We start from the raw sequence: 13125 nt of genomic DNA, 5'->3' as shown, positions 1-13125 counted from the left end.
GGGTGGGGGAGTGCGGGGGGAGGAGGGGAGAAAAGCCAGGGCTGCAGCAACAGCGTCTCAACCCGGGATGTGCACCAACCCGGGAGAACGACATCAAAGGGATCTGAACGGACCGAGGGCTGGCGGGGGGAGGGGGCCGGCCAGCCTGTGGAATCCTCCCGGAGCGGCGGCGGGTCCGGCTTCCACAGTGACTTCGGCGGCCTGGTTGGGTTTCTTATTATTTTCAAATTTCTGAATCCAGCTTGAGCGAGCGAGCGAGAGATCTCCGTAGACTGCGACCAGTTGGCTCTCGCTCCGAGGTGATGCAGAGCGCAGCTGTCCCCGCGGAGGGGGCTGTCAAGGGGCTCCCGGAGATGCTTGGTGTGCCGATGCAACGTAAGACACCCCCCTTTCTCGCTGATTTAATTTGATAACAAGACAGCCAGCATCCTTGGCCGGTGCGGGGCGGGCCGGACGCTGCGCGTAGCCTGGACCGGAGGGGCCGGGCGGGGCGAGAGGCCGGCGGTCCCGGCGCAGAGGCGGTCACAGGGCAGGGGCACCGGCCAGAGTGCGTCTGAAGGGCCTGGCTTTTGGCTTTTTGGAGGGCCGAAAGTGAAAGCCTCCCAGATCATGCTGGAGGCGAGCCGAGGGTACCGAACCCGGCACCCCCAATCCGTGGCTTTTCTAGGACCGTTGGGGAGAGTGCTGTCTCGGGAGACCAGGGGAACCAGCTGCGGGCCAGGCCTGAGGGCTGGGGTGGTCTTCCCAAACCATCCTGTACCCCCAAGCTACAGTCAAAGCTCCCAGCGCCGTGACAGCAACTTCACCCCAGCTGGCGGGAAGTTAGAGAGTGCGTCCCCCGCCCCCTGGGTCTGGCAGCGGGGAAGCCCAGGCCACACGCTCTGTCCCCGCGCGCAGGGCGCGCGTGCCTGGTGCATCTCCGGACGCTGCTGCCCGCAGCTCCCGCCGCCTGCACCGCCAGGGACTGCCTGGCAGCTCCTAGTGAGGACGTCCACTCGCCATATTTCAGCCGAGGAATGCAGGGGAGGTAGAAGCGCCTGGACTAAGTTGTGAACTCGGGGTTCAGCTTTTGCGCACGCGAGGTGTCTCGCACTCGGAAGGGGGAGAGATCAGGGTATGCAGGTGCTTTGCTCGCCCTCCCGCTTTCTTTCCCGCGCCCAAAAGAAGCAAGGAGGGCATGTTTATCTCAGGTCTCTGTATTTGTATAGGAGTGTGCGCGCGCAGGGATTTTCTCTGAGGGGTTTTGTCTCTGTCCCCCCATTCCCAACCGGGAGTCTGCGTGGAGAATCTGTGCCAGAGCAGGTCCCAGAGCAGCGCGCGCGCGGTGGGTGCAGTGTGAGTTCTGCTCCGCAGCCCGCCGGCTCTACGGAATACCCCTGGGCACCGTGGAGAGACGAAGGGTGCCCTTACTCTGCTTGCAAAGGGGCTGTGCTTCCTTCGAGACTTCTTTAGTGGAACGGTAGCTACACCCTCGAAATGTATTTTAAGTAATGACCGACTTATCCAAGGGTGCTGCCTACCTACGAACTAGGGCGCACCAGTGCGCCCTCCTGCGCCCAGGGTCTCCGTGGCAGGGTTTCTTCCGGGCCAAACCTCAAAGGGCAGGCTGGCGAGCGTGTGTTCCAAGCTTCCCGGAAAGTTTTTGAGAAAGGGCCGGAAGAGGATAGCTTCACCCAAACCTATTTAAGTTGTTCTTGGACTATATACTACAGTTATCCTTTGTGTCTTATTCTGTCAACTGTTGACAGTTTCACGTCTGCGCTGTGCCTTGGGGAGTTGACTGCTCACTAAGATGTGTCTGTAGAAAGCGTTGGGGACTCATTGCCCCCTCTCTTACGTCCCCACCCAGGCAGGGAGGGAGGGAGTTCTCAGCCCCTGCACTAACACAAACCCCGCCAAAGGTGCTCCAAGTCCTTAAGCTGCATATAAGTCCTTAAGCTCTGCTCAAGTGATGGGAGACAGAGAGAGGGGGGCGGGGGGAGAGAGAGACCTGTCGGTGTTACCCAGTATGTCTGTGCTTTAATAGTTGCGGTCCATAGGTGGCCTGTCTGTTAGGACTGCAATGAAGGACAGTGGGCTAAGCGCTAACTGCCTTTCTCAGATGGGATGCCAGACGCCTTTCTCAGGTGGTCTCCCTTTTTGTTTCTCTTACTCAGAGACAACTTTGACTTCAGCGTCAGGAACTTGATTTCTTAAAATGCCTAGAGCTCGCCTTCAGAGCTCCAGTTGGCCAGAGCTTGAAGTCTGGGTTGGAAAATTTCATGAGGTAGAGAGGGGGGCTCTCCTCCCACTGTGGCCCAGGGTGGCCCAGGGAGGCATTGCCTAACCCGAAGGGGTGGTCTGACTTTCCTTTTGTTTTGCCCTGGATTGGAGGAGACACTGATCAAAACTGAGGGGTTCAACATCTGAAGACTTTAAGATGCAGCTTTTTGCGGCTAGGGGTGGGGGTGGGTATGTGTGGATTGTACCCTACCCCATTGTAGCAGATTCAGCTGCTGACTATTAAGCTGTTGGTGCTGGGAACTGGGCATAGGTGAGGTGGAGCCCTTTACACACATATACAACCATTCTCTTTCCTGGGACATGGGTCCTAGGAACTCCATTGGGGGTGACATGTTCTTGGGCCTCAGGGAAGAAGAAACTTAATCCCAGGCCTGTGGGTGTTTGAACCTGTGAGGAAAGAGGAGACCCCAGAAAGGCTCTCCAACAGGACCCCTCCAACCCGGCAGTCGGTTTGGGACACACACACACACACACACACACACACACACACACACACACAGAGCGCTTCTTTACCCTGAGCCACCACAAATGGAGCACTTGGTGGCGCAGGCCTAGGGATCCTCAATCTCGGTGCCTCTGGTGCTCTTGACTCCAGAATATTCTTTTGCTTATTTGGGGATGGGTGAGGTGCATGCCCTTTAGGGAAACCTTGCCAAGTAATGTAATAATTTCTCTCTCGGTGGTCCCTCTTCCTTACACGGTGTCCCCCGCCTCTGGTAGCTCCTGGGCGGATTTCTCCTTGGCACAGTCGCCCAACTCCTGCTTCCAGGCACAGAGGTGGTGAGGCAGGTACCGGTCTCTCCACTTGGACAGCCCGGGAGAGGCCCCATCGGGCTGCACCCGGCTGGGACTTCCGGGGATAAGCTGGGGGGGGGGCGAGTCTTCATCGTTTTGAGGTGGGTAGCCCTGGGGCAAGAAACTTGGGGGAAATCGCGCGGGAGGAGGCTGGAGCCATACCAGTAGCAGGCTGGGGTAGAGAATTAGAGCCCCAGCCCCTTAAATCCCGGAAGGCAGGCCAGGCAGCCCCTCCCATCTCAAGTCAGTGTTTCCTTGAGGAACTCAGAAAACCTGGGCTCCTTGCTCTGGGTGTCAGAAGCTCTCAGTTTGCAAGAGGCAGCACCCTCGGGTCACATCCGGCACGAGCGGAGGGCCCCTTTGAAAGGGTTCGGTGTTTTTTCTCCTGCCAGGTGGATAGGTTCGGAAAGGGACCTTTTCTAAACTGCGGGTCCCGGCTACTTGGCCCACGATTTAGGGTCGTGGGTCCCTCTCCTTCCTGGCACACTCTGCTCCTATCCGGTCATCCCCTCTGCCTCCCTCAAGGTGGTAGGAGCGCCAGGGTCCGAGTCCTCACCGCGCCGGACTGGGGCAGCGTTGCGTGCCGGGAAGGCCTCCCGAATGTTTCCGAAACTCTCAGCTCCCGAATTCAGCAGTTCTTTTCCCCCAGCATCTTCGCCCTGCTGGCCCCCTTGCAGGCCAAGATGATTCGGAACAGTGCATGACATGCATAAAGGTGGGCGTTTTGTCCGCTCCTTGCCCATGGAGTCCCCGGGCACCGAGGGAAAGGACAACTGGACACCTGCGGCCTCGCATTGCCCGCTGGAGAGCAGGCCAAGCCGGGCGGGAGGAAGGTGCGACCACCCCAGTCCAGGCTGGGGGTGGTAATTAGGGAGCAGGCCCGGGGCGTCTCCCGTCCCTACCTTGTCTCCTAAGTATCTACTTCTTGAAGCTCTTGCGAACCCCAAAACTGGGGGGAAAGGGTATTTGATTTTGTGTTTGGTAGGATCTGGGCGGAGGACATTTCTGGCACGCCCCACTACCTTTCTTCCCTTCCTGGGGCTCCTGCTGGGTGCAGATCTCCTAGCACCTCGCCCCCAGCCCCACGTTATCCTCCTGCAGCCCATGTGAAGGGGTGGAACGGACTGATTTCCGGGGTCAGGAGGTCTCTCAAACTCCGGAGCAGTGATTCTCTTCTTTCCATTTCTGTCTTTTCTTGTGCCGGGGAAGAGAGGGGAAAACAGGAAAAACATACCTATCTAATTAGATAGTTTATCCGATTCCAATACAGAAATTCAAACAACAGCCCCGGACACCGCAAACCTCCTTCCTCAAGTCACAGAAATACTGTCAGGCGCCAGCCAACTTTTAAAGGTCAGACTGGCTGTCCCCGCCGGCAGATTTGGACCTCGCAGGTTATGGATTCGGATTCTCTCACCGCGAGGAGGGACCCGCCCCAGCCTCGAGCCCGAGCTGCGCACCTCCCGGGAGAAATGTGAAGAAACCGGGGTGACCGCGGCAACGCCTCGCTTGGGGCAGCGGGTGGCCGGGGTCGCTCGAGGGGCGAGCGGGCTCCAGCCTCCTCTGTTCCTCCCCTTCGATCTGAGAGGGCAGTGAGAGCGGAGAGGAGCCCTCCCGGGAAGCCCTCCCAGGAAGCCGCAGTCTCAGTGAGCTCAGGGAGCTGCATTAACGACTTCACCCAGACCAGGAGCGGGCTGGTGGGGCGGGTGAGGGGCGAAAGTCTGTCCTGAGAGGTCCCCAGGGTCCCCGGAAGACGAGATGTCGGGGCTGAGACGAGGAAGCAGGACCTAACTCAAGGTATTCCCTCGCCTGGTGAAGGTCCGGGCTCGCGGAAAACCAGAGCCAGGCGGGGCCGAGCGGGAGCGGCGTCCTCGGGTCTGGGAGCGCGCGACCTGCGTGACCTCGCAACGACCAGGGCAGAGCTCCTCCGCCCAGCGGGCCGGTGCCGTCCTGGGTGGCCCGGGGGCTGACGCCGAATTTCTTCTCCAAGCGTGTGCTGAGCACCTGTGTGCAGAGAGGGGTCCCGAGCGCTCTCGCTACGCGCGCGCGCCCTGGGTTTTGGAGAGCTCGCCGGGGGGAGGCAGGTGCCGACAGGGCGCCCTTTGGGGAGAGCCGGCACGGTGTACTGCAGTCCGGAGTAGAGGTCGAGGCTGCAAAGGGCACAAGAGAGGGACGGCCCCTGTGTCCACCGCGCGCCACGTTCGGCATCCCTGCGTTTTGGCCCTTTCCCTCCATCCACTTTGCCCGTTTCTTTCCCTGGCTTATTGTCCCGGGTGGCCTCCAGCAGATTGGGATTGGCCAAGCCTGAGACGTGTGTCCTGCAGCTTTGGAGCGTTGGGAGAGACTTTTTTTCTTTTCTGCTGGGAGAGGTGCGGCAGGCGGGAGCGTGAAGAGCGAGATCAGCGAGGGGAGGCCGGGCTGAAACCTCTCTGCCTCCCCGTACCCATTCTGCACCAAGCATTTGGGAAGGCAAAATTAAATCCAAACGCCGGCTGCACGAGCCTTTCCGTGACTTTGAACCCTTGAAAGCGGCTCTCTCGTTTGGGGGAGCGGCTTCTCCTGCACAGAGTCTGGAGGTAGCCAGCGGGGTCAGTGCGATCCGCGCTCCCTGCCCGAGTTCAAGCCTCGGATCCCCGCCCTGCTACCCGCGCTTAGAGGACATTGAAGAGAGCTGGCAGGCTCCAGAGAGACGATGTCTTGACCTGGACAGCCAATGGTGTCCATTAAAGTGGACCTGGAGAGGGAGTTGGTGACATTGTGCGCCCGGGAAGGCGAAATGGGGCGCGCGGGCCGCAGGTTGCACCCACTGTCCAGAGGAAACCGGGGCTAGCCTGGGACCCAGCGCCGGCCTCACTCCGGGGTTCAGAGGTTGGCTTCCTCTAGAATAGGATTTTAAAAAATTATTATTACCCTTTTTAGTAGACGGGGCGAATTTCTTTGAAAGGGATCTGCAGGGCGAAACTAATCAGAAAGGAGAGGAATTACTAGCCAAGGGGTTCGGGATATAACCCCGAGCAGCAGGAAGTTAGAGGAAGGAGGAAGGACCAAAGCTGGGTGTACTGGCCTCTTGACACGCCGAAAACAAAGCGGGTTTAAGGCAAGAATGTGGGCTGAACGCTCTGGGGATTAGAGCAGCGCGAGTCCTCCAGGCGTCTTGGAGACCGCCTGTGCGGCTGCGAACACCAGGGTCGATGTTTTTAAAACCGGGTCCTCCTAGAGGTGAGGTGGGGGTGGAGGGAGGCGGGAAACGGGCAAAGCAATTTCTTTCCGCTGAGTAGACAAAACATGGCCCACAGGGGCGTCTTGTATTTTGACCAGTGACCTGATGACCCCCGCTGACCAGGTGTAGACAGCTTCTAGTCCTAAACATTTTTATTGTCCTAACTTCCCTTTTGCCTCGGGTTTTCGCGCCCTTTCACTCTGAGCTGCAGTCAATTAGTGATTACTTAGCACCGCATTAGCAGACAGAACCCAGAGAGACACCCGCGCTGGGAAGGCGACGGTGGAGGCTGGGGCCTGAGAGCCACACCTGCAGGCGTCCGGGGATGGACAATTAGTTAACAGGGACTAACCTTTCTTTCTGCCACATTGTTAAGAAAGCTCCTTTGAGCTTCTTGTTTCAGTCGGGAATGGTGGATATTTGGTGGACTTCTCTGACGGGGAAACTAGCCTCCACCTCCAAATGGAAGACTTGTGGATGGGGGGCGGGGAGGGGGCTGGTGGAGTTGGATGGAGGACCTGTGCCATTTCCTTCAATTCGGGAAATTCAACAGGGTTAGAGCTGAGGAACGTTGGAATGCCTAGAGACTTGGAACCAGTGTAGCTGAGGAGAGGACCGCGGGGGTACTATATATTACCCACTTTGGGAAACCCCAGGCAAAATGATAGCAGCAGTTTGCATTATTGTATAAACGGCTGGGTTGGGAGAGGCCTGGGGGTGGGATGTATTTTGTATTCCTGGAATTAGTGTGAACAATGCCACAACACAGATGTGAGGAAACGGGGTCTACTGCTTTTAGTAAAATTCCATCATGACTTAAATATCTGTCTTCCTTCTTTCCTTCTCCCCTTCCTTCCTTCCTTCCTTCTTTCCTTCCTTCCTTCCTTCCTCCCTCCCTCCCTCCCTACCTACCTCTCCCACCCTCCTGAGATCTTTGCAGGGAGAAACATGGGTTTGTGCATGAATTCACAGCAAAGCGGTTTGGAGGGGGTAGGGGGGCTGTTGAGCAGGCTGCAGGATGATGAGGTCCATCGCTCCCCCTCTTTCTAGGAGGGAAGGGCAGTTTCTGAATTCAGGACAGAAGCAGCCCTGGAGCTGGACTATTGTGTGTGGTAGGAAGAGATCAACTAAAAAAAATTTATAGGAGCCCTTATCAAAATGGAGCACAAATCAACCATTTTGAGGCACTGCTGCTGTTGGGGGTAGGTGGACAGGTTGGGTTTAATTGGCAAAATTGAAATTGATTCACCCTTGGAAAATGTACTTTGGGTTAACTGTATTAGTGGTGGACTGGAAAATCATCTTGGGAGGCAAGTCCTAACTCCTGTTTTTATTTTGGTGGGTTTCTTTTCTTAGCACTCCACACCCCCTTCTTTCTGTCAGTCTGGGTCTAGCCACAGATGTTTTACTGCGGTATCTCACCCCCAAATGCCTTTAAAGGACAATTTGCTTTAATTATAATGTTACAGGGTGAAGAGATTGGTTCCGAGAATTGCTTAATAGTGAGAAAACTTGCAGCCAAATTAATTGAAAGTTTCTTCCTATGAGGGGGAGGTTGCCAAACATATGGAATATTGTTACAGAATGCTACATGAGAAAAATACATTGTGGAGATTTAGCAATGATTAAACGTGTCAATGGAGTGGAAATAGAGGTGTCCACAGCATTTCCGTAGACTGCCATGGATTTGTTTGATGTGATTTTCTGTTTTATTTGCAATTACTGAGAATATTCAATATCCTACTGAAGATTATGAATTCTGTGTCAATATATAATCTAGAAGATAATCCTATACTTGCACATCCATATTTACATTATGTATTTGATTTACTACAATACTCCTATTAAAATGTTATCCAAATTCAGTCTTAAAATGGTAACATTAACATTGTCTCCAGGATACTTGTGAATTTGATCTTTTAGAGAAAAGGTTACTATTTCTGAGCTGTCTACACAGCAACAGAACAAAGGGGATTTTCAAAGGGACCCCAGACCACCATAAATGAAACGAACAGGACCTGTGGTGGGAAGGAGTCTGGAGACGTGGAGGGAACGGACAATGTTAGGGGTGATCACTTCTGATACAAGAAGGATTTTTCTGACTTTTTTTTTCTGGTCGTTAGTCACTTGTCAAGATGAAAATAGAAACGAGGTAAGACGTGTGTAGGTTGATATGTTTTAAAATATGTAATTGAATATAATTATAATAGAGACTATGATTTAACTTCAATGTAATGCCAGTTTTTGTTTTTGTTTTTCATTAGGCTTTTCCCAATATTTCTGTGGCTGGCTAAGATCTTTATGTTTAATGATGTTATAGCTGTCCCAAAAATACCACAATGTTCAATGCACCTTTTCTCCTTATGTTTAAAAAAATTTACATTGGAATTTTGTGCTTCAGCTGTGTTGTTTATGTTTATCATTCTTACTAGGTTACAAAAGATCTCGTAAAAGGAAATTTAAAAACATTTTGGAAAAGTATGCTATGGTCTCTTCAAGATGCATGGGTTTAGAATAAGGCACAATATTAAAAAGGAAGCTATAAATTGTTTGAGAAAAATGAATTGTCTTTAATAGGGAAATGGCAAATAAAGATCTAAGAGGGGGGAAACCAGCCATATCTAGTCACGATTTGCTGTGTAAAACTACACCCTTCATCTCAGGTTTACCCTGTGTGTAGATTGAGTAGTTGAATTCATCCTCTGCTCCTTTGGTCACAATGATCAGGTGACTTAAAAAAGCAGAGTTGTGACCAGACAACAAGATTTTGTTGTCAGTGGTGACTTTGAATTGAAAAGTTCTGTTTTTGAAACATGTATCCAGTAGTAGAACTTCCAATTAGTTTAATTTTAATGTAACTATAGCTCTGTTATAATTCTTAGACTTGGATATTCCAGAACTGAGGTGAGTTTTGGCAGGCATGGGGCCATCCTTGGTATGTCCTGTGGGATTAAGTTAATATGCCTTAGAATTAGTCATTCCCAGACTAAATCTATAAGCCCCCACTTGAGCACATTTCCTCAGTCTGCCTTTTTAAAACCATCTTCCTTCTTTCCTGCTCGGGAACTATAGGTAAGGGAACAGCAACGTCTGCCATTGACTGTTGTTTTCTCTCCCTTATAATTGGGGAAGTAATGGAGAATTCTAAGAAAAATATTTGCATATTTCAATTGTATATATGTTCCCTTAAAGTCCCATTTGGCTTCTCCTTTCAGTCTGTAGTCAGTAAAGAAACTTAACAAATAGATAAAATTATGTATTTTTGGAAACATACATCGGCCAGGTGTTATTTCAGACAGAGCTCAAAAAACTTACTCCTGGAGTCAAGTCACCAGCAAAAGGATGTGGGGTGAAAGCCAGCAGATAGAGGCGGCTTTGGTGAGCACTGTTGGACACCTCGGTGTCAGCCCCAGAATCTGTCCCAAAGAAAAAGAAGGTGCTAGCCCCAGTTTGGCCTCCAACTGTGTACCCTTACGGAAGCCCTTTTAAACATGGGGGTTGACTTTTCACAGGGTCTCTGGGAAGAGTAAATGAGCTTGCAGATTTGCAAATACTCGACAATGTTCAGCGTGTTGGCAATCTTAAAGACCAGGTTCAAGGTCCCCATTTTGCAGCTGGAGCCCCCCAAGCAGGCTGGAGTACTCCTGGACGTCTCAAGAGGACGGCCAAGCTGACAAGGAGTATTGTGGGCTCTGCGAACAGGGAGACCTAGACGCATCAGTGCCTTATCCTGAAAGAAGCAATGACGACCTTGTCCTTGGACATTAGGCTGTCAAGTCAAATTGTTTGTGTAACAAAAGAGGAATTCTATTAGTCTAAAAGGCAGTGAAAGGGCGATGCCTCCAGAACTCCAAGGTGGCACATTAGGGTCCAAATTCTACAAAATATTAAATCTGATATCACAGGATGGTTAAATGACCATTATTCTTATCAGTACAAAAAAACACCTTAGTTTTACAAATATGAAAGTATTCATCAGCATTAAGATTCCAATAGAAATATCTGAAATTCTATTTCCCCAGAAAGGTGTATTTTCTTAAATACATTTTAGAAGTCCTTGTCAAGTGTTTTGGTTCTAGTAGTCTCTTTAGCAAAAAAAAAAAAAATTTTCCTTACCTGTTGATCTTCTGTGACCAAAGAGATCGAAAACATAATTTTTCAAAGAATTAAAATCGATCAAACAAACAAACCATCTCTGAAATGTCTCGTGGTGGCCCCTAGGTCCTTGAGAGCAGTTTTCTTGGAAATGAAGAAACGTGAGTGGGGAATAAAAATGCACAATATTTATTATATATCACCAGAGGGGTGTGGGCAATTTGGTCTACCACAGATCACATCAGATCTTTTGATCTCTTCTGCTTGCCAGCTTTCTGAAACTTCACCAATGGGGGAATTTGGGGACTTAAAATGGAATTCATTTTCTGATGGGCCACTCTGAAAAATAAGCCCTTTGTGCCCCCACTGCAGTACTTCAGGTGTCCCAAGGGCTGGCCATTATGTTGTGGGTTTTATGAGCTTCCTTGATGAAGAGGTAGATTCCTACTACAGGCAAAGGGTTTTTAGCCATTTCTTATCAAATAAGAAGTAGTTACTTTTCCATCCGGCATAGATGTTTCCAAGAAAAATACTCACATGGTAATTTGAACTCGGTCTGCTCTTCCCTGAATATGTTACAGCAAAAGTGTAGTGAGGCCAGGCAGTGGGTGGTCCCAACCTCCCTGTTCTCACCATTCACAGGTGGGGAGGGGCAAAGGCCTGGCAAATTTGCCCGTTTTCTGTGGAGGAAAGAATCTGCCAGATTTCTTTATTCAGAAAGACCGAGCCCTTTGTAGTGTTGCATGATCTTCTGTTCATACTCCAGGCTTATACTGATTAGAAAGGGGTGTACATCTTCCAGATGCTTTAGAATGAAGGGGATGGAGGAGAATTTTGAGTGTTTTGCTGGGGGTGGGGGTGGGGGCTGGGGGTGGTGAGGGAGGGAAAACTAGTATCTTGGGAAATAATGAAGCATGAAGTAATTTTGATACCAACAAGATGAATTTATATATTTGAAGTGTGACTGGCCATGAGAGTGGAGAAGGGAGCGGACCATTGAGCTTGGACTCTGGGGTTATGGATATAGGTGTTTAATGCTCATTATCTGATGTGATCACACAGCAACCTCAAGAGACTGGTGTTCTTATCTCCATTTTACAGATAAGAAAACTGAGGCTCAAAGAGGTGAAGCAGTTTGTCCAAGATCACATACATACGTGGTAGAATCAAGATCTGAACCCAGGTCTAGCAGACTGTCTGATCTGCAATTTATTGTAAACAATTCGGCAGACCTAAAGATTTGAAGATCTAAACTCTACACACACTGACAGCTTTCAACTCCCCCCAGTAGTTTAAAAAAAAAAAGTATGTGAACAAAATGTTTCTATTTCCCCCTAGTTTTTTATTTCACTCACTGCCCACTTTCCCCGGCGGCTTCAGGGTTGGACAGCTCGCCCCCTTATGCAGGGATGGCTTCCTATCCACAGAAGCTGGACTTCAGAAGAATTGGCTTTTTTCTGGAATGACAATGCCTTGGCCTACATAGGGGGACGTGTGTATATGCACGTCTTTGTGTGTAAGCATCTGTGGCATATGTGTTTGTGTTGTACATGTGAATGTGCATGTATGTGGGCTAAGTGTGTGTGTCTGAGTGTATGTGAATATGTGTGTGTGTGTCTGTGTGCCTAATGAATGTGGTAGGTAGGCATGGGTGTCTTTGTGTACGTATGTGTCTCAGGGTGAGTATGTGTGTTTCTCTGTGTGTGTGTGCATGTGAGTGTGTCTGTGTTATGTGTCTTTGTGTAATTGTGTGACTATGTGTCTGTGAGTGAGTGTAAGGGTGTCTGCGTGTGTACAGACAGCTGCTCCCCCTCTGTTGTTAGGTCTGTGCCTTCAGCCATGTCACCCTGCCAGACACAGAACACTGGTGGCTGGGTCCTGCCGATGGCGAGTGTATTGTACTGTGTGGGCCAGCATCTCTGCAGATTCCTTAGCTGTTCCAGGGGTCACTGCCTTTTCATGCCTGACTTTACCCTCTGCAGAGCCCCAGTGGACAGCGGCACCACAGAACACTTGTGTGCAGATAAGATAAAAATTTTCATTTTAAATGAAATGACTCCTCATATTGGGAACTCCGTTTATAGATCAAATTCTGTCATAGTGGCCCCAAGAGTCCACTTAAATTCCCGTTTTTAAAGTGGAATTTCATGATATCAAATACTCCATGAAATAAATTGAGTTTACAAGGGGTTTGGAAATCCTCTTGCTCTTTAGCTACTTTGGTTACAACTTTATGTCTGGTAGGAGACCTGTATAACCTCTGTCCTGTTGAGTCTCTCCAAATTGCAAAAAAAAAGGAAGAAAAAAAAATCATAATCTATTGTAAGCTTTTTTCTAAAAAAGGCTTGAATTGTTGCTCTTTGAAAATTTTCTAAATAGTTTCCAATTCACAAGAATCTAAATTATGACATGGAGCACTGTCACCTGAAGTGTGGGACTTGAGTTCACAGGTCTGCACCCCCCCCACACACACACACATGCAAGGATGAATCTGAACTTGACAGGTGCCAACAACCTTGCAGCTGGGTGGAGGGGACTAGTGGACAGGGACTCCTGCTGCCAGCCCTCCCCAGGGGGTCTGTCCCATACAACATACATAGACTCTGTCCAAAGGACCTATATCTGTGCCTCAATCGTTTTTTATTTGCCCAATTGTTAAGAGAACACAAGAGGCCAATGGCTCATCTACTTCCTTGTCCCTGCACACAGAGCAGCTTTGAGACTATCTTTCT

General features: G+C 50.5%; 1 protein-coding gene across 5 annotated transcripts in view; it reads left to right on the top strand.

Annotated features, from left to right (window-relative positions):
• The first annotated feature begins 71 nt into the window (after positions 1-71).
• LHX4 (LIM homeobox 4) overlaps positions 72-13125 on the top strand; it is a 42774-nt gene continuing 29720 nt past the window's right edge. Inside the window, exons 1-2 of one of the 5 annotated variants that reach the window (XM_019630815.1) lie at positions 3776-3793; positions 8422-8450. Coding sequence is in view for 2 of the 5 variants with exons in the window: in XM_019630811.1 (XP_019486356.1) it covers positions 303-375 (73 nt within the window). In the remaining 3 variants the exon portion in view is untranslated. Of the gene's footprint in view, positions 376-3775; positions 3794-4831; positions 4876-6011; positions 6298-8164; positions 8451-13125 lie in introns of those variants that run through there. The other 4 variants (XM_019630811.1, XM_019630816.1, XM_019630812.1 and 1 more) reach the window with 4 other exon arrangements.

Source organism: Hipposideros armiger, unplaced genomic scaffold, assembly GCF_001890085.2.
Source record: "Hipposideros armiger isolate ML-2016 unplaced genomic scaffold, ASM189008v1 scaffold_950, whole genome shotgun sequence".
Classification (NCBI taxonomy): domain Eukaryota; kingdom Metazoa; phylum Chordata; class Mammalia; order Chiroptera; family Hipposideridae; genus Hipposideros; species Hipposideros armiger.
Note: the sequence above shows the minus strand (reverse complement) of the source record. Positions and strands in the feature narration are given on the sequence as shown.